Below are 21,160 nucleotides of genomic sequence, written 5' to 3'. Positions count from 1 at the left end.
TCGATCCGTCGTTGACACGGGATGCCCTGAGAAAGCCTGCGGTCGCTTCCTTCGTCCTGATTTGGGACCGCCCTCTGATATGAAATAGGTTTTGGAATTAATTTTCGCAGTACGTTGTCGATAAACTTATGTCTGTAACCGAGAAATGTTCGTAATTTGTTTGGTTTCGTGGTTTCGAATATTGATCTCCAACCCAACCAACATTTATCCACAAATGTGTTGTATCATTCATTGGTTCCGTCACGCTAAATACGGAAAAGTATTGATCAATTATCGATATGCGTTTACCGTTCCAAGCACCTCGATAATTAGTTCCAAAAACCTATTTCGTGTTAGAGGGCGCTACTCAATGAAGAATATGACAAACGCGAGGGTAGAGTTTCCCAAGCTCTTATAGACTCATAGAGATAGATTGTGCTTTTACGGCCTATTTAAAGCTTTCCGTGAAGGACAGCACTAGCCTGGCCGCCGTTCGTACCCGCACAGCGTGATGAGTGGGGGGGCTTCGCAAATGAGGGGCGGTCTGTAACAAACATATTCCTCCAGCCCCTTCCTTCAATGATCTTTTTCCCCTGCCCCTGCTCACCCGTGTACCTTGATAGGCAGACAGAAAGACGGTCACAATGCCTTCGTCTTTCTACCTAGGGCCTCAATTCTTGAAACAAGGATCCCAAAGTCTTGCGATATCCTATGCTTGTGCAGAAGATATCGCATGCTATATCTAGGGTCCTAGTTTCAAGAATCCAAGGCTTCAATGCCTCTTATGTGCGCGTAGTCTACCTCTTTAATTCTATGCAAGTTCCTCTACGCCTAACCTGGAAAAAATTGGAATTTCTTTCGCATGCGACATTGTGTTGGGTAAAACAAGACGTTCGTGGTACTCGACGTTTATTGGCTGTCAGGAAGGTCAAGTAATTTATTTCACCACTTCCGTCTGAAAGTATAGTTATTAACGAATCCTTAGTTATTAGCTAGTTTTAGAGACTGAGATGAAATAAAAGACGCGGACGAATAGGGATTTCTTGACTCTTGAAAGTGGCGCACCTGCCACATAAACAATTATTCTTAACACCACGGTCAGGTGAAACAATTCGGTCCAAGCTCCGTCAGTCTGAGGTTCAACTGCATGTCTGCTCCTTTAGTGGCTATATATATATATTAGGTATATATATATATATGTGTGTGTATGTATATATATATCCCCTATGGGTAAATGTCAATAACTATATGTCAATTCAGGGTGGTGACAAAACTATAAAGCTTACGCACCAAGAGGAAATGGCAAAAATTAGCAAGCCGACCGACCGACTGCGCATACGCAAGATAATTGAACTCTGAATAGAATGTGTTCTTTCTCTTAAGCAACAGAAGTAAGAATGTATGTAAGGAGTGTTTACAATTTGAAATCTTGCGCTTCTGATGGGAAGCCCGTAAGGCAGTCAAAGACCGTCTAATAATTGAAATGCGGATATGCATTATCATTAATTACGAGGAAATTCATACACGAATTTCCTCGTAATTAATGATAATGCATATCCGCATTTCAATTATATTCATACACGAATTTCCTCGTAATTAATGATAATGCATATCCGCATTTCAATTATTAGACGGTCTTTGACTGTCTTACGGGCTTCCCATCAGAAGCGTAAGATTCCAAATTGTAAACACTCCTTACATACATTCTTACATCTGTTGCTTAAGAGGAAGAACACATTCTATTTACATATACAAAAGCACAAGAAAACAAATTTGAACTACCTGGTGATGAGAGGAATTAACGACATCAGAGTCAGGGCGGCTAGGTGGTCTAGTGGAGTAAGGCTCCGGTCAAGCATCTCTAGATACCAGGTTCGATTCCTGGCTCCGCCGTTAATTTTTCGAATTTACCAGTTTATCAAATTTATACCTTCAAGATAATTGAACTCTATTGGTCAGTGATATCGTACTGCGGTAATATTTTCGTCTGTCAAATAGGGGAACGAACTTGCTCAAAACGGGGCAGAGCTGTCAAACATATCCGCGTCAAGTACCGCATTGAGGTTATATCCTTATGATTACTCGTAACCGATATCAGTCATCGATTAGTTTGGCAAACCTTATCGAATCACTACATAAATTATTTGATATCTGCATAATCTGAAAAAATCCGCATTGCCCACGCCATCTCCAATAACGGCGTATATGACAGCTGAAGCTTGAGATGGCTAACCTGCGTGAGACGATGGCAAAGCCTCGTGCATGCTCAGTCAGTCACTGGGCCGGTAACTTTCATTATTTCGTCTCGATATGTTTTGTCTCGACTTTTCATCGCAATCTGCAATGCAATCTGGGAACTGAAAGATTAAAGGAAATCGCCGGCACATCTACTCGTTTATAAGCTTTATGGACAGAATCATAAAAATAAGGGAAATCACAGAGAATTTGTCGAGATCTGGAAAAACTAGCGAAGTTTGGCAAAAATATTTAATCAATCTTAAAAGATAGGTGGCGCATAGAATGGCTGCAGTGCGAATTGACGTGCGTATCTGATTGCGAGTGTATTTTTTGCGGTACCATGATGTCCTTTTTCGTTTCCATAGTATTCATCAGTAATCTGTGACAGAGGATTTATGGTTAATGATGACGTTCTTTCTGATTTTCAAATCACACTTACTTTTATTTCTTATTCTACAGAGTGTCTCATTTTAATCAATCTATTCAAATATTTCGAAAACTGAATATAGTCGACCTTTATCTAACCTTGGAGGGTCCATTTCTGGAAAATCTGACACACATTTTCTTTTACGCTTCGAACCACACAACTTTTGTCTGAAATGTTTTTCACGCACACTTTTGATTTCCGAGATATTTGACTGGATTGATTACAATAAAACACTTTGCACATTGAGTTTCCTCTTTCTCGTAGCTATAACTTTAAATGAACCAGTGATTTCGAATTTGCCATTTTTTTGAAATCATCTTAGTTTGCGAAAGCATTCGACCCTTTCGCTAATAGGCTTGCAGTAAAGTAAACAAATATTTAACCCTCCAATATTATACACAGGTGCAAATTTGCACTAACCTAATTAAAAGCCCAGGAGATCTTTTTGTCAAAGGGTTTGGTTTCTAATGCATTTGTAACCAATTAAATATTTTTCATTGTACGATATTACATGAGATTCATTACCCTTTTCTCTTAATTTAGAGGTACAAGATTCAAGGTCGAAAAAGCACTCACTAAATATTTTATAGGAAAAAACTTCCTTCAATATAAAAATTATAATGTGAAATAACATTCAACAATTTGAGGTTGGAAACTCTTGTAATTTTATTTCACTTTTATGCTGATTTTTCGAGCTCGTTGGATATCAGTAGTCAGGGACCGTTTATAAAATGCGCGACGCTGATTTTCAGAATTTTCGACACACGCCCCCCCCCCCCCCCCCCCCCCAACGGCGTCACGTGGTTTGTGAACGACCCTGAAATCGCAAGTTTTGAAGATGCGCAATCGGAAGTAGTAAGAGTTTTAAAAATTTCGCGATATCTATCCACCAAATACTTGATCTATCACAAAACTTTCGTCCAAATTAGTCAAAGCCGATTCTCTGTAATTTCAAATACCTTGACGAAATAATTATTCAGAACTATTCGCATCTGGCTAATCAGAAATTGCCATTTTTGCTATAAAAAAATGGGAATTCCAAGCAGATGGATTTCGCATATCAGAAAAACCTCTGGGAAATTTCTCCTCTGAGTTCTGTCTGACTACCATGCAATTAGTTGGAGCAACCTTAAAACGTAGTGTGCGTTTTTTCTATCTATTCCGTGTATGAAAAAGTTTTGCCTAAACGGATGAAAATCCTTTTAGAGCGGTAGCAATAATGATCACTACTCACGTACCACATTTATATTCTCAAGTATATATTTCAAATGCGGTTAGTGGGTTATTCATTGTTGCGATGGAAAATAATTAAAAAGTCAAAGATTATTTACTCTTTGTCCCAGCTACTCTCAATCACAATTATCCAGGGATTATTTTTATCACTATCAAGTTTTCAGTCATAGAATTATTCATTCGGGGATCTATAAATTATTGTATGTGCTCTGAAACAGGCTGTCAGTGCTATAAAGTCCGTGCGCTCTTCGTGAAATTTTCCTAGTTTTCTTCTGGTCTTTCCGCTGGTTGAAAACCAGGGAATCTTCACTTGGTGCGCACTTTTTCTATAAGCCGAATTCAGCCTTAGTACAAAAGTTTGAAGACTTTCGTATTATGTAATAAATACATAAATGCAATAAAAAGATACATTATTTCAGTCTGTGGTTTAAGTTCTGATTAACATATGGAGTTTTTAAATTAGATTTTGTTCTTTTAGTTTCACAAAAATTCGGAACGACGCGACGTACGATAATAAATTTTATCAGATGGGTTCAATTACTTTTTCAAATAATTGAGTTCTTCCAGCATCGTATCACTTTATAACGGTTAAGCGATACGTTGTTTGGCTGTAAACAATTGCAACTACCTATTAATCGTATAATATTTAAAAACAAAAAACTACTAGCATACTGATCAGTATCAGCCGTTTTCTTTAAATCACATATTTAAATCTTCAAGTACTTTTTTATTCGAATTCATGTAACGTCATACGTCACTATATATTTATACATATCTAGACTCGAATAGATAACGCGAGGAAGAGGTCAATGGGCGTCACGGCCTTTCACTTTACGGATCTCATCAAGAGCCACTGTATTAATTATTAAAGTTTGACTATTCACGAAATTCGATTCATATATTATTTGTAAAAGCCATTAAATTAACTTTATAAATCGGTACACGTATCTTACAACCATATATTTGGAAATTTAAAATAATATAGTTGAGTCTATTGGATAGTAAGCAAAAATCACTCTCAAATACCATTAAAATTCCTTCCTCGTATAAAGAAAAAGTTCAGTTTACCGTTGCGGCTGCATACACTATAAATTTTTCGATGCAAAATCAAACCTAGGTCGTGCAAAAAAATTTTATCATTGCCTGTTCAATAGCTCATGCAGCATAGTTGATTTAGCTATTTTTGGATCAAAATTAAATCTCGTAATCGCAGGCTTGGTACTAAACATGCAAAAGTTTCTTAAGGGGTGGGGGGTCCTGGTCGATTTCGACGATGACGTATATATCTCCAAATGTCGGAAGTCTACGTATTTCGAACGGCTTAACAGGCTCATACTATACGCAATTCAGAACAAAAATACTCCGATACTATTTCTATTTGACGCAGAAATAAAGAAATGGCACGAATTCTATGGAATCGCAATAGTAAATTCGTAAAATTCTGCCATTTCGTTATTTCTGCGTCAAATGAAAATGTGATGGAGTATTTTAGTTCAAAATTATGTATAGAATGGAACTGTTGAGCTCCCTTTTGCGTTCGAGATTTGTGGACCTCGATATTTGGAGATATATAGTAGACTGGGCCAAAAAAAACGAAGAATTTTTTTTTTTAATGGTACTGTAAAAACATTGTTCATGACAACAAATAAAAATTATCCTGAAAGTTTGAGCCCTTAATATTAATATTAAGGGGTGTATCGTTACAGCTATTGATTTTTTAACAGTTACCGCATTTTTTTTACCCAAAATCCGTCAATTATCAATCTGAGAAATTTTATCAATCCATATTTTTGAAGGAAATTAAATTTCCTACAAAAAAGCTCTCTTACTAAATTGACGTAGATCGAGCCGTTTCCTTGTAATCGTGCCTTAAACATTGATTTGTTCTGTCAAATTTTTGTTTGAATTTTTGATTTTTGTAATTACCAGAAAAATCAATATTTTCATAGATCAAACCATTATTTTTGTGGGAAATTTGATGCTCTACAAAAAAAGGTCACTTAACATTTTTCATGAAATTCACTCCTTTAAAAGTTATTCGACATTGAAATTGTATTCAAAAGTAATTTCACTATTGATTTTTCTGGTAATTACAAAAATCAAAAATTCAAACAAAAATTTGACAGAACAAATCAATGTTTAAGGCACGATTACAAGGAAACGGCTCGATCTACGTCAATTTAGTAAGAGAGCTTTTTTGTAGGAAATTTAATTTCCTTCAAAAATATGGATTTATACAATTTTTCAGATTGATAATTGACGAATTTTGGGTTAAAAAATGCGGTAACTGTTAAAAAATCAATAGCTGTAACGATATACCCCTTAATATTAATATTAAGGGCTCAAACTTTCAGGATAATTTTTATTTGTCGTCATGAACAATGTTTTTACAGTACCATTAAAAAAAAAAATTCTTCGTTTTTTTTGGCCCAGCCTAATATATAGTCAGCGTCGAAATTGACCAGAGCACCTCCTTAAGTATCTGACATTCGATATAGCCTCATTCAAATCATGTGTAATATACTAACATGTAATTATATACTGTTACCTTGTACATACTGCAATTCAATGCGAAATTCAGATACCTCTCTATATACGTAAATATTACGATGAAACAGCCGCATTCGAAGGGGAGGGGGGTAAGAAAAACTGCAGAAAATATTGCCCAGACCGAGTTCAAACCCCAGCTTGTCAATTTAGCGCATAAACGACGTGACCCGTCTTACATTTTTTACCAACTGCCGGTTAGGTCCTTCTGAACTCGCCAGGAACTCTCAAGTCATCCTGTTCCGTACTTTCGCACACCGACATGATGCTACTGCGATCTATAATATTCAATGCATAGATAAAAAAAAATCAATCATACTGGACCTTGAATAGGGTTTTTTTTTTTTTTATCGGGTACTTGGAATTGAATATTACAGATTTATAGACTTTAATCACAAATTCTAGTGCACAAATCCATTTTGTGAATGTTGCATTGAAAAGTACGGGTCTGCATTCTAACAGCATTGAAGAGTATGTAGCTATTGCTTGCTAGCAATGACCTAGTTAATAAACGCATGAATGGTTAATGGTCTGAAACGTATGAGCCATCTAAGATTGACACTTAGTCGTAGCAAAAGTATACGCTGTTCATTTAAATTAACACAATTGTTATTCCTTTGCACAATCTACTTTGAACTGTTAATAAATTGATTAGAGAAATACTCGTTGGCATTTAAAGTGAAAATATATCACTCGTTAATCATTGTAACAGTTTCTGAATATCAGTTTCAGACTTTGATGAAAAACGTTAAATTCAATAGAACTTTCATTTGGTATTTACTTGTAGAAATTTCGGAATTACGGAGTTCAGGCCTTAAACAGACGGACGAAGCCTTTCTAACGATAAATCGTAGAAACTGGAAATAAAAGAAATTTTTTAATCTAGGTTTTGGTTTTAATGCAATTAAGAAAACCAGCAAATCCTGGATTAGAAAGAATATATTGCAATTTAAGAATGATATTTACTTTGGACGTAATAATGTTTTCAACTGTGTAATTACTTATTTATCAGAAAGATAATGAAATTATTCATACTCTGCTATATATAAAATATCCACTTGAATTTGATTAGAACAAAATTGATCAGAAAACATAACAATTGTGTCGGGAGTTTCTAATTAGATCCCAAAGATATTTCTTTGTGGAAAGAGAGCTTGCTCTTGCGTGATATTCACGTGGGTACCTTCAAGTGTTCAAGAAATGAAACTGATAGTTAGACAGAATAACATCATACCTTATGGTCTGGTTTAATAACATTTTGTTCGGGAATTGTATTTAAAAACATCTTATATCAGAATTTAATTTTGAATCACCGAATTTGAGGATTTGATTGAAAAACATCGTACCTCTCAAATTGTACGAAAAACATCGTGCTTCAGAAATTGACTCAAAGCAATCGTATCGCCGAATTCGGCTCAACGTCATTCTATCTCAAGTAAACGTTTCGTTCGCCAAATTTCTTGAGACTACGCGACTGCTGGGTACACGATTTTTGAAAGAATGAAAGTGCTGGTTAATTTATAAACTGCGGTTAGGATTTACCATATTTTACTAAATCATAACTTAATTCCAGTGCGTACAGTTCCTTTATTTTTATGTGATCCATTCACCTCGTTTTACGAATTGTGGTTTAAACTCGATTGCAAATAGTTGCCCGTATATGTACTATTATACTTATAGTTAGTTAATAGCATTAATTTATAGATAGCATTTTCGTTATAAAATAATTTTATTTATCACATTAGAAGCTAACGCCAAACCAAAACAATTTCAATATCTTTCTTTTAATATTTATTATCTATTATTCAATATAATCATGCACAACACCGTTAAAGTATACACGTATAATGTTATATACTTATATTGTAGATACAAGTAGAGTTAGCCTACAAGGTAAATTGAATCGAAATGTAAAAAATGCATCACTTTACTCTTAATCGAACTACAAGCTGCTGCGATAGAAGCGTTAAATTGTCCACTTACGGAATCAGTTGTTTCTGTCAAAGAAACGCAGGGTCAGATTTTATGGAATTCGTAATTAGTATTTCCTTAAACAAAGTGAATGTTTCACATAAAAATTATAGCAATTGTACTCCAGAATTGTTATCAAATATCATGTAGCAAAATATTGTTAAATCTTAATCACGGTTTTTAAGTCAACCAGCGCCTTTATCGTTTCAAAAATCATGTAGGGGAGAGTGAAGCACATTCGTACATGGCAAACTTTCGTATTTACAGTGTGCGCATAACAGCGTTGTTAGTTGTGTGCGTTGTAAAAAAAAGCCAAACGAAATTAACTTCGAGGTTTTAGTGCGAAATATTTTACATTGAAAAGTGGGTATCTTACACATCAATTCATAAGGATGCAGGCTTCTGAGTGTTGTGTTCCATCGATTGCAGTTTTGCGGAATGATTCTGTATTGCTTTGTGCTAAATTAGATGCGTCCAACACGTTACTGCAGCATTTAACACTTCTGGTTTGTGACTTTAACGTACATCGGCAAAATGGGGCCCAAGAGGACGATTGACGTGGAGAAAATTCAGACATGTAATTTGAAATATTCTCGGTTAATCTTAGGTCTTATAGTATCAAATGAATGAACAAAAATATTTGAAAGTTAAAATACGTTAACATTTTTTTGTGACGTATAAAATTGTACCTTTCCTTTACTATAGTCAACGATAACCGTGATAAATCGCTGAATTAGAAATCTCATCTAACAAAACGCATACAATTAGTTTTTCAACAGTAAATTAACTAAGAAATATCACTAAAATCGTTTTCAAGGTTAGGAAAATAATATGTCCGAATGTGCCCCACGAATGCAACATTTTGAGCAGAGGCGTATTGCATTGTTGCATTAGTAAAAATAGCGTTGTACAAATGCAGGTCACTAGGTAATAAAAATAACTACTCATTCATTCCAAAATCGGACTGATGTAAACGGTTCTTGATGTTGATGATTGGCTGCAAAAATTGTCTAAATCTGCCTGAGACTCCACTACGCGTGACGCAGCCTCGGAAACTTGTGTGAAGGAAATGTCAACTTAAGATACGATGGTATTGAATTAAATTGTGAGATGCGACGGTTTTTGACTTAAACTCGAACATAATAGCATATTTTTCGTCCAAATTCTAAATTAAATTCTGAGCTACAACGTTGTTGAACGAAATCCTGATGTATAATGTTCTTCAATTGTCAATGAGGTGAAAATCTGAAATTCTTCATACCCAGACATCACAGAAAGTTTTAATGAACTTATATTCTACACACATTAGGGTAGTTTCTATTTAGGGCGCAGTAGACGTACACCCCACAATCGACTCCAAATAAATCAAAAAACATTTCCTATTTTTTTCAGATTTTTATCTCAACTCTGACCCCTCCCCGTAAGACGGTGAATTTATCCCCGTTTACATTCTCTTTATATAGTTTATTGTAAGAGTAATATATAATGTTAGAAAAAATCTGTAACTGCGAGATTTTAATGAGAATTAGTGCTGCTATCTGAGAAAACATTTGTATCGTCATACAAGGTAAACTGGACGAATTGCACGGCGTATAAAAGGAAAAAAGTGAGATTTAGAAGCTGTGCAATTCGTCTCGTATATAAAAAAACTCATACCTACTCTCTAAAATATTTAACACCCTTGAAAATCTCATGTGCCCTCAAATCTTTGTTAACCACAAAAGCTCAATTTATGATTTTAAATTGCTTCATAGTCACTGTACACCTAAGTGCAAAAAATAACAAGTAATGTACTTGAAGAACTAATCAATCAAGTTGAATAGAAAATTCAAGTTTTCATCAGGCTGAAATTAGTAACGTTAACTAAACGATACGTCAGGGGAGAAAATGATTGGGCAGTATTAGAATAATTTTTAAGGAGTTAGCTTTTCAGAATTAGTGTATATTTTGTATGCTTATAATGGTTTACTAAATTTCGAAAAGTTATACAGATGCGAATTATTGATTTTTTCCAAATATGCATCGTTACGGTAACGTTGCTAACTTCATCCTCGTAAGTGTTCACCATTATTGAGATCCGATGATAAAATGAACGAAACTGACTTAGTTACTTGAAAGTACGACATTGTGAAATTATGGCTGAATAGGGGAGAGTCGCGTAATACTGACCGGTTCGTAATCCGGACCAAATCTAGATCTCGTTCACATCTAACAGATCAAACAGCTTTGGTCGGTACTGTAAACTGGTACGTATTGCACGACTCTTCCTTATTGAATCGAATCATTGATGCTATCTTAGAATTCCTTTCGATCAAGATTGTTGGAGCGAAACCCCAGGTATATAAAAATAGGAATGGCCCACTGGCACAGGTTTTAGTGGCACACGAGCAACATTGCACAAAGCGCAATGGCGCACATATCAGTAGCGTACGTTAAATATGGCACAGAAAATTAAATTGTTTGCTCACAGCCTAATGGAACACAAGATATTCGGAAATTTTGTGTTATACAAGATTGGTCCTATATATTTTTGCCCTAATTGTCACCATTTTGGCAGCGTAAGCCACGAAAGTGTCAAAAACGTGAAAGACCCCGTTTTTTTTTCTTAAGAGTTCTTATTTTATTTGTTTATTACAAAATTAACTGGTGCTGCAGTACCAATGCCTCAGGTCTTTATTATTAACAATGTTCCGAACATTTTTCATATTTTTTTACTTGGTAGCTAACGAGTCGAATTTCACACTTATTTTTGCTCCTATTCGACTTGCCTATCACCCTACAAGCTTCATACTCGTCACAAACCGCCTACTTTCCACACTTGTAAAATAATTACTATTTCTCCGCCGCTTAATTCGTAAGTAACTTTGACCAAATTTTATCCCAATTCTAACAATGTCCGACCCTTACTTTCGATTTCCTAATCGATTTTTTGTATAACTCCTTGAGATAAATTGATGTGCTATAATTACGGGACGCCAAATAAAAACGCCGCATGTTATATATTTCTCGTGTGTCATAATTCCTGTGTGCCACAAAGCCTCGTGTTATATTACTTGTGTGCCATAATGCACTTATGCTGCAGGAACGTATGCCATTGGTATCACCTCCATAACAATTGACGCAAACAAGAAAATTTAACGTATAAACCAGAAAAACGTACCGTAGTAAATCATACAAATGAAGTCTTACATGTATACAATTTATTGAAACTTGTGACTTGGAAATTTCGTGAGCTTTTGATTTTAAAACTGAAGTGACAAGCTAGAAAAGTCAGCTGGCTTGAAAAGATTAGCAATTCTCAAACTTTACGTATTTCCGATATTTGCGATGGTAAAAATTTTCAAATTAACATTTATTCATTTTAGTAAATAACATGTGACGGTTCCACCAATTTTTCTCAATATATAAGCAGTTCAAGTTACAGAAAACCACATCGATTGCGATCAGCGTCGTGGCTAGGAATAGTGCAGCTTGGCGCAATCCCGCAGAAAAACACCTATTTTACCCATATTAGATGCACTTTTTTTATCATTAAACGTAACAAAAATGGTGAGTTGAAGCTGTATAAGAGGCCGCAGTTACCAGCTGAATGCGTTAAATTTCTTTCTAATTGTACAATGCAGTACAGTTCGATGCTCATGATTCTATGAAGATGTTAAAGTTGCATGAGATCCAACAAAAATTTTCCATTTTTGGCCTTCATTACGCTTTTTCAATCAACAATAATGCATGAAGCTGAAGCTAGCAGCCAAAGTTAGCAGTCAAACCCTTCAAATTTTTTGAAATTAAAAAAATGCAGCTCAGTTTCATCCTCATAATCTTATAAAAATATTAGGGGTTCAAGGTATTTCGCGCAATTTTGATTTTTTAACGCGAGCGGCAGTCGGCCCGCGGGCCTCGGATCGTAAAGACGTTACCACCCATGAAATACTGAATGCTATATGTATACATAACGAATTTCGTGAATTTGTCATTTTCATAACCAACCGTTAAATAAACCGAAATATATTCTAAAAACACCCGTGACATCCATGAATCCTACAAATATTATGACGTTTGGTTACTAATTCTGGTTGCTAGCTTCAACCTCGTCAATAACGCATATAGCCGTTAACTTTCGGATCATGAATTTGAGCGTGAATCTCTAACTCGAATGTTTTGAAAGAAATCAATCAGACATCACTTCTGTCCTTAGGAAAAAAGCTTTGAGGAATACATACATAATCGCATAAAAAATGAACTTTAAAGTCCGCAAATTTCATAGCAACTATACGCTACAAACATACATTCATATTATAGATTAAACAATATATTTTACACAACGCAAGCTGCATGTTTTACGCGTTTTTTCATCTTGAATTCCGTACTTAAAGGAACCTTTTTTGCGACAGTACAATCAAAAGACCTAAAATCTTGTATTACTCAAAAGAGCTTATGTTTCTAATATGCACATGCGCATCCGGTATCGAAACTTGAATCTGAAAAAAATATGTAATCCATACTTTTGTTACTGTGCACTCTGGAAGCAAGGTCGTCCAACTCTTCAAATATTTTCAATATTCTTTTTGGCTCGTGTTGCAAACTATGGAGGGTGGAGTAAAGGAGGACGTACTCATCTTTCGCGCGCGATGCCAAAATCTCGAAATATAGCAACTATAATCTAGAACTCCTGTAGGTACCGCATCGGACGAATTTTACCAAGCAGCAGATATAAGTACACATTAGGGTGTTTCAAAAAAAGACTAATTTTTTCTTTTTTTTATGGTGTCCAAAAATTGATAGTATACCTAAAAATAAAAATTTTGGCGCCAATATGAGCTCTTAATATCAACAGTAAGGTTTGCCTCTATCCATTTCTTTATTTTCCATTTAAATAACAGGGAAAATTTTTTTTTTATTTTTGAATTTTTATTACTTTGGAACGGTTCATCGTAATAACAATCTGAAAAAAGAGATTTGTAGGAAATTTCACGCTCTACAAAAAACGTCTCAAGATCAAAGTTCCTCAGATCGACCGTTTCAAAGATATAAGCGATGAAAAATAACACTAATCAAAAATTGCAAATATTTTCCAATAAAACTACAAAAAAATATCATATGCCATATTTATGACATTCTTTATGTAAAATTACTTTAATTCTGTTAACCCGAGGCTGTAAACTTTTTTTTTTTTTTTTTGCTAATTAATTTAATACTTAACTCACAAAAAGCAAAAAGACATAAATATAAAGGTTAATAATATCACAATTGCAATAAAAGTAATTTTATAAAACTGTAATATTTTCAAGTTAAAAAATTTTTATAAGAAGCTGTTAATATTGTTTTTTGTTATAAAGAATTAATTGTTCAGTAAAGTTTCTTAGTATTTACTAAAAAAAAAAAAAAATTTTGTTATAAAAGAGACCCAAAAATCATTTATGTGATATTTTTAACCTTTATATTTATGTATTTGTGCTTTTTATGAGTCAAGCATTGAATTAATTAGCAAAAATAAAAGTTTACAGTCTCAGGTTAACAGAATTAAAGTAATTTGACATAAAAAATAATATAAAAATGGCATATGATATTTTTTTGTAGTTTTATTGGAAAATATTTGAAATTTTTGATTAGTGTTATTTTTGATCGCTGATATCTTTGAAACGGTTGATCTGAGGAACTTTGATCTTCAGACGTTTTTTGTAGAGCGTGCAATTTCCTACAAATCTCTTTTTTCAGATTGTTATTACGATGAACCGTTCCAAAGTAATAAAAATTCAAAAATAAAAAAAAAATTTTCCCTGTTATTTAAATGGAAAATAAAGAAATGGATAGAGGCAAACCTTACTGTTGATATTAAGAGCTCATATTGGCGTCAAAATTTTTATTTTTAGGTATACTATCAATTTTCGGACACCGTAAGAAAAAAAAATTCGTCTTTTTTTGAAACACCCTAGTACACATTATAGCCATCGCGCGTTCTCCGTACCCCATTTTGAGGCTGAATTTTTGAAATGAAAAAAATTTCTAGATTTCTCGAATTTTTAAGGGCAGCAAAATGTCGCAGCATTTTTATACCGAATTTTTACTCGATAAGAGGAATGCCCATAAAGCAGGCCACCTGATGCGTGCTGAATGAGAATCACCTAGGTATTTTATTGACATTACTATTGGTGAAAAACTAGGCAGCAAAATAATGCGGCAGCATTTTACTGTCCGTAAAAATCCAGACTCAATCGAACAATTTCAGATATTTCAGCACTCGCGTCGCCAGTAGCTGAAATCAAAACTGCTATACATATAAGCATCGAAATTATGGCCGCAGAAACCCACGTCTACATGTATATAGATTCTCCGCCCTTATAGGGGTTAAGGGATGCCTCAGTGAAACTTTATAATTTTTTTTATTTACGTGAAATTTCAACACCTAATAAAGCTTCAGAAAACAAGTGGTTTTCAACCGGTTTCATTTAATCACGCTCCACACGTGGCCAATTATTATTCATGTAATACTAGTATGGTTTACATGTTCTTTTTTACCTGCGTTTCGTATGTAAAGTAATCGTTTCTACGACTGTACAAAAAAAAGAGCACTTTTACTACCTTGTACTTGACAGTGCTCCGTTTCTCAGAAGCGGGATTTTTAAAAAAGCTTCTTGCAATGCAATTATTGTAAATGCTTTTTGATAATTCTACGATTACTGGAGAACGTAGGAAACAAAGTTTGCTGTGGAAATTGCGACTCGACAAGCTACTGATTTATTATGCTACTTATTCGCAATGGACCATTAATTTTCATTCACAAAAATTTGTCTGGAAATTGACGATTCCGATTTATTGGCACAAGTACCTAGGTGATAATTTGTCAGATCGCAATTTTTACTCTCTTTGCTCCTCCGATAATCCTGGAATTTTTGAAAAATGTTATAAGAATTATACCAAAGGGAACCTTTTGAAAAACACCACTTCTTAACACTATTCCAAATTATGTCTGGACACATATCGAATATAATTGTCTAAAATCGGATGAAAACCAGTTGTTTTATGAAACTTCATTGTGAGTTCAAATTTCAACCAAATCGAAAAATTATAAAGTTTCAGTGATTTGTCTCCTTAATGCACAATATACTAAAAATTGACAACCAGCCGAGGGTGGTTTGATCTTTATTTTCACCCGAAATTACAACATGTAAGATAGCGCTGTGTGATATTCGCGTGCAATATAAAATTTTAAAAGAACAGATAATCTATAAAGACTTTTAACGATATGGTAGTCGTAAAGTATGACGAAGCTGAAGTTAGTAACGTTAACAGGAGTCAAGTTTTCGAAATTTTTAAGTATGTTTTGTTTACCGTGGTTTACTATATTTCAGACTAAATGTGCAAAGTAACGGTTTTCCCTAAACATGCATCGGTACTGTGACGTTACTAACTTCAACCTCATAAAGTACGCCAGTATGGTCGCGTTTTCCGGCCGTGAAGTTGAACTTTATGGACACGTGTCCAATTGAACACAAGTATAACTTTATGGCCGGAAAACGAGACCATATTAGCGTACCTTAGGGCTACTAGATCGAAAAATAATGTTCGCACTACGGCCCTACAACCTTTCAGCCTTGGGTGGATCTCGCGATCCTAGAACCGGCTTTGCCGGTCCGCGCTCGGCTGTAAGGTTAACCCTTACGGCCTTCGTACGAAAACTATTATTTCGAATATTGATGACTTTTAGACGCCCCTTGTATGGAGGTGCCCTGGTGTGTTCGCTCTATCGCACTATGCTACGATGCTGATTGAGACCATGATCATCATAAAAGTCCATTCTCGAAATATTGTCAGACAAAAAAAATTATCGGGTCCGCGCGCGTTGAAATGCGCCACCACGTCAGAAAACAGCAAACCCAATAAACAAAATGTAAAGGCATTGGTAACAAGTTTCTCGCGCCAAGACAATTTTTTTTTTTTTTTTTCTACTAATCCGAATTTATTTCCTGCTCATTCGCAAACTTTCTTTCTTCTATGTGCACAGACTATGATTTTTGCTATAGTCATGATAGGAATACCCGATGTTTCAACCCAATTGCGGAGGTTAGTACAAAAAGAGTATAAGTGACGAATTTGCAAAATTCAAGCTAAGCATGGTTTCGTGTACTTAAAACTACCAACTGTCAGAGAAATAATCGTTTGCGTGAGTTGAAGTTTGACTGCGTCATTTATGTGTGCATCGTGTAGCTAGTGACTGAAAAGTTCAAATCGCTTGGTAGAAAAACGATACAAGTGCACTCAGGAGCGTCTTTACTCATGAACTTGTAATTCTCGATATTATGTTCTTAATAAGTTGTAACACTGGAATGGCAAGAAATATTCGTGCAAAAATTGTATAAGTGCAAGGAATTGTGAGTATCTATAGTTTACTTATTCTAATAAACAGAATTTTGGGTATAAAATAGTATACTATTCTCTTCTAGACATTCCAATATATAATAACGCTCCCACCCTTGCGGGGCATTTTGAAAGCGTTGATAACTTTGATCGTCAACATCTCAAATTTAGCAAACATGCAGTTATATCCTTTTTGCACTAACCCCCTCGATTATTAATCACAACGAAATCCTCACTATCGACAGCCCACTACCCATTACCAACTCGTTACCAATTAGAATTTTATCCCATGCTGTCATTTTTACATTTTCGAATGTTTTTGTATCGCGACCTACATTTTACTTATATTCTTCAGTCGAAGATTCTCGAATTGCAAGTTTTGAGCAAATTGTATTAGTTTTGTAACTTATGATCACTACATGAGATACATCGACTTGATTAAATATTTTTTACTTTACATTTAGAACTAGGGACTCGGAGAACCCCTGGAAGACAAGTTTGGAAGTAAATTAGACCAGTGTTTCAATTTTTCTTCACTATACTAGAACCGCCATTTTGAGTTTGGTAATTTTAGTTACCATTCAAAACTAGAACATGAACTAACTTTAAATATTGAGTCTACATTCGACTAATGTTTGTAATTTGGGTCCAGTATTCTCGATTGCCGAAGGCAGATTCGAACTTAGTAATCTAGAAATCATTCGAATTTCAACTTTAAATTCAAAATATCCAGTGACTCAAAATACTTCTAGGTATAGAGTAACGTGGAAATAGCTTTTTAGAAATGTTTTTATCGTAGATGAATTCTATTCTTGCTTAATTTGATGTGTCATGTTTCATATATGAAACCCTACACTTTGAATGGTAAGAAATAAATTTACATAATCGGGGTATGTGTCTGATGTGTGTAAATTCTTCTTAGGGAGATGAGAATTGTCGTTTGATAAATCTGTAATTATCATGAGGTTAAAGTTCGTAACTTTAATTTACGATGCATTTTTAAATAACAATCGTTACTTCGTTTCTTCAGGATTGTTTGAAAATCACTAATCTATATTTAAAGCAAACCGCACTCATATTTTAGACTAAATTCTTTCAAACTAGGTCTGAAATTGCAAATCAGTAATTCTTGTCTGACTGCTTTGTTACGTTAACGTTACTAACTTCAATCTAGTTGAATACCATAAAATTATTTGTTGAGACAATCAAATGCGTTCTTTGTCAATCGATAAATATAATCTTCGCTATCGAAATTATTCATTATGATTTGTGACGAGATTCAAACCATTCATAACTATGTATAATCTTGTTATAGGTGAAAATACTTGTGCCAAATAGTACTGCTGGTATGATAATAGGAAAGGCAGGGAACTATATAAAGCAAATAAAAGAGGAATCAGGCTCGTATGTGCAAATAAGTCAAAAAGCAAAGGACTTATCGCTACAGGAACGATGTATAACTGTTATCGGAGAGAAAGAGAACAATCGAAATGCATTAATTATGATCCTGGCTAAAGTAGCCGACGATCCACAGAGCGGAACTTGTCTCAATGTCAGTTACGCAGACGTTAGCGGTCCTGTTGCCAACTATAATCCAACAGGTAGTCCGTACGCCCAGGCGCCTGCAGGGACGCCGACTTACACATCTACACCTGGTCTGAACACAGGTAAATTTTAATTGTTATAAAATTTTTCTCAAGGGTCGTGCAATAAAAAATATAAAGCTCCTTAAATAATAACGATAACAATAATATTTTAAGCATACAGATTCTCAAAAAGTGGTACAATATGCAACTTCAAGGTGGTAACATTAATGCAATGAAACATTGAACAAAAAATCGACATCTTGCAACTTTAGAATGATTTTAGAGTTGAATTTTGCAACCCATGAGTATGTTCTGTTACTATAGGTTAACAAATTTCAGCCTATCCTAAAGTTTCTAAGTAACTATGTTTTCTTGAAATTATATTGTTACTTTAACGTTACGAACTGCTTCCCTGTTACAATATTTAGCATCAACACTCGCAATTTTCAAGCAGTACAATTTGATTGATCTGTCGGGTTGTGATATCAATGATTAGAAAATAATATTCATGAAGCTAACATAATAGAATTAGAAAAAGAAACAAATTAAAAATACCCACGCACGATAGCTCGTGTAAACTAAATAATTGACCTTTGTTTGGGGATGAAAATTGTGTTTGTTTCAAGACATTTATTACCCACTTGAAAAATTTCTGTTGAACAAGTCGTTACCTTTTCATTTTGTGTTTTATATGCATAATTTTTATTATGATTAGTAAATTCCATAAATAGTTGAAAGAAACAAACATTCAAAAGTATACATAAAAAAATGGTAATACGATTTTATTACAGTTCCTTTTTTTTCTTCATGACACTCTTAATATTATACTGAAACTTTTTGGCTCGCGATCTCGCTATTCAATGAATTATACAACGGTCAGCTATGACATAGTTTTACATTGTTTTTATACATAATTGTGTGTTATCACTGGCATTATTCAAACAATCTAGTTCAACGAATAACTTAATTATACCTGATTTACTGTGTCAATTAAGGAGGTTGTACAGTGAATCAATACTTGATTGATAATTTTATTTCAAGACCGTCGTATGTCAAGTATTTACTAATACATTCGCAAACTGCCATGTTTTCCTTCAAAATAAAATAAAAAATAAAAAATTACAAATATGAGCTTCAATATCGATTATTCATTTCAAACGGCTTCAAAACGATGAAAAATTTAGTGGACTAGATCGATTTCACTCTACGATGGGTTATTTTATTCAGAAGGTTATTTTCTGCAATCCTCCTATGGCCCAAGTTTTTTTATTACATCTATATCGTTAAATATTCAATTTGTCAAGATTGCATTGACATTGATTTTGGTTAACAAATATAAATTCGGAAATGACTATTAAGATGAAAGAAAATTTGGTTTGGTTAATTTGTGCAAAAGAGTTTTCTAACTGAAATAAGCCGTCGTGGAGTGAAATTGAATTGATTTCACTAAAGTTTTTATCATTTCTAAGCAACTTTAAATAAAACATCGATGTCGAAGCTCTTGTTCATAATATCAGTCCCTATTTTTCACATTATTGGGGCAAAGATTTAACTTACAATTGTAATAATTCCATAAATACTTCAAAGTTTCGAAATTATTGAACCGAATAATTTTTTTAGCACTCAATTTAAGTATTATTTCTGATCTTTTTAAGACGATTTTGTGATCCACCGTGGCCATGTGTGTTGTCATGGTAAACTGTTGTCCATGTTTCTGTTTACTTGTGGTTAGGAAAACCTCAATTTGAGTCTGTGCGTTTGCAAGCTTATTGTATATCACTTGAGCCTTAGAATCAAACATAGTGCTGTACTGCAGTTTTATTACTACTTTTATAAAAAGTTAACTTTTGAAGAATTCAGAGAAACTACGAATGGTAGAGATTTTTTTCTCATAACTATGTTACTCACAAAAATAGTATGAACCATGCATCAAGTTTTGTTTGAGTCAATTTTTTTAATTTTTTTTTTGTACCAGTTTTCCTAAATCTACATTTTACCCATAAATAAGTATCCAAACCCACAAATAGCTTTTTTAAATAATCGTGTAATCGGACTCACAGATTTAAATGCCACTGTTTCTGACCTCGGTATCTGACAGAAATTCTTTACTGTTTCAATTGAGTCAGTATTTCAGTGCAAAAATATCTTCAACTTTTTGTCATATATTTAAAAAAGTTATGGCTGTTCAACTTTTAGGAAGCTAAGTTTTTTCGTACTTGAATTGCCTTGTGTCACTGATTCTTTATATTTTCAGCAATGTTTCATTTATACCTTGACGTAACTGAGAATCAGCTTTTGATTTTTATACTATGCTTTCATAGAGTACCTGTATTTCGTTTTAGACAACATTAGTTTTGGGAAACTTGTTATTCATTGGGAGTCGGTTGAAAATGGTTTGTAATGACATCACATTACAGCATAATGACAATAACGAAGGAACTAAATGACATTATGATTAACTAATTGATAGTATTTTCAATTTGTGAAAGTGAAATGCCCAGAAAATATCTTTGTTAACAATACTACTGAGATTTCTTAGACAGAGAAAACACATGACGTCACATTGGGAAATGTTTGAAAATTTTCCGAATCCTCTAAAAACTCATTCGGTTTTTATTTTCCTGTAAAAAATTAGCACCTTTGATGAAGTTGATAGCAAAATTCTTTAAAAATAGGTATTTGTCGGCGAGTCATAATAGTAAGAAATCGATATTTAAATTTTACAACCTCTTGAGAAGTTCATTTACAAAACATTAAAGGTTGAATTTCCTTGTCGCACTGTTGGAGAAGCATTTCCTCCAATGAGGTGAAACCACTTCTACCA

At 34.1% G+C, this 21,160-nt stretch overlaps 1 protein-coding gene across 6 annotated transcripts in view; it reads left to right on the top strand.

The window, feature by feature from the left end:
* LOC107224245 (RNA-binding protein Pasilla) overlaps window positions 1–21,160 on the top strand; it is a 53,810-nt gene that overhangs the window by 11,792 nt on the left and 20,858 nt on the right. For all 6 annotated transcript variants that reach the window (XM_046737708.1, XM_015664226.2, XM_015664227.2 and 3 more), the window contains exon 4: window positions 18,066–18,417. In XM_046737708.1, the coding sequence (XP_046593664.1) occupies window positions 18,066–18,417 (352 nt within the window). The remainder of the gene's footprint in view (window positions 1–18,065; window positions 18,418–21,160) is intronic.

This window comes from Neodiprion lecontei, chromosome 4 (genome assembly GCF_021901455.1).
Source record: "Neodiprion lecontei isolate iyNeoLeco1 chromosome 4, iyNeoLeco1.1, whole genome shotgun sequence".
NCBI lineage: Eukaryota > Metazoa > Arthropoda > Insecta > Hymenoptera > Diprionidae > Neodiprion > Neodiprion lecontei.
This window is presented reverse-complemented; position numbering and strand designations above follow the sequence as displayed.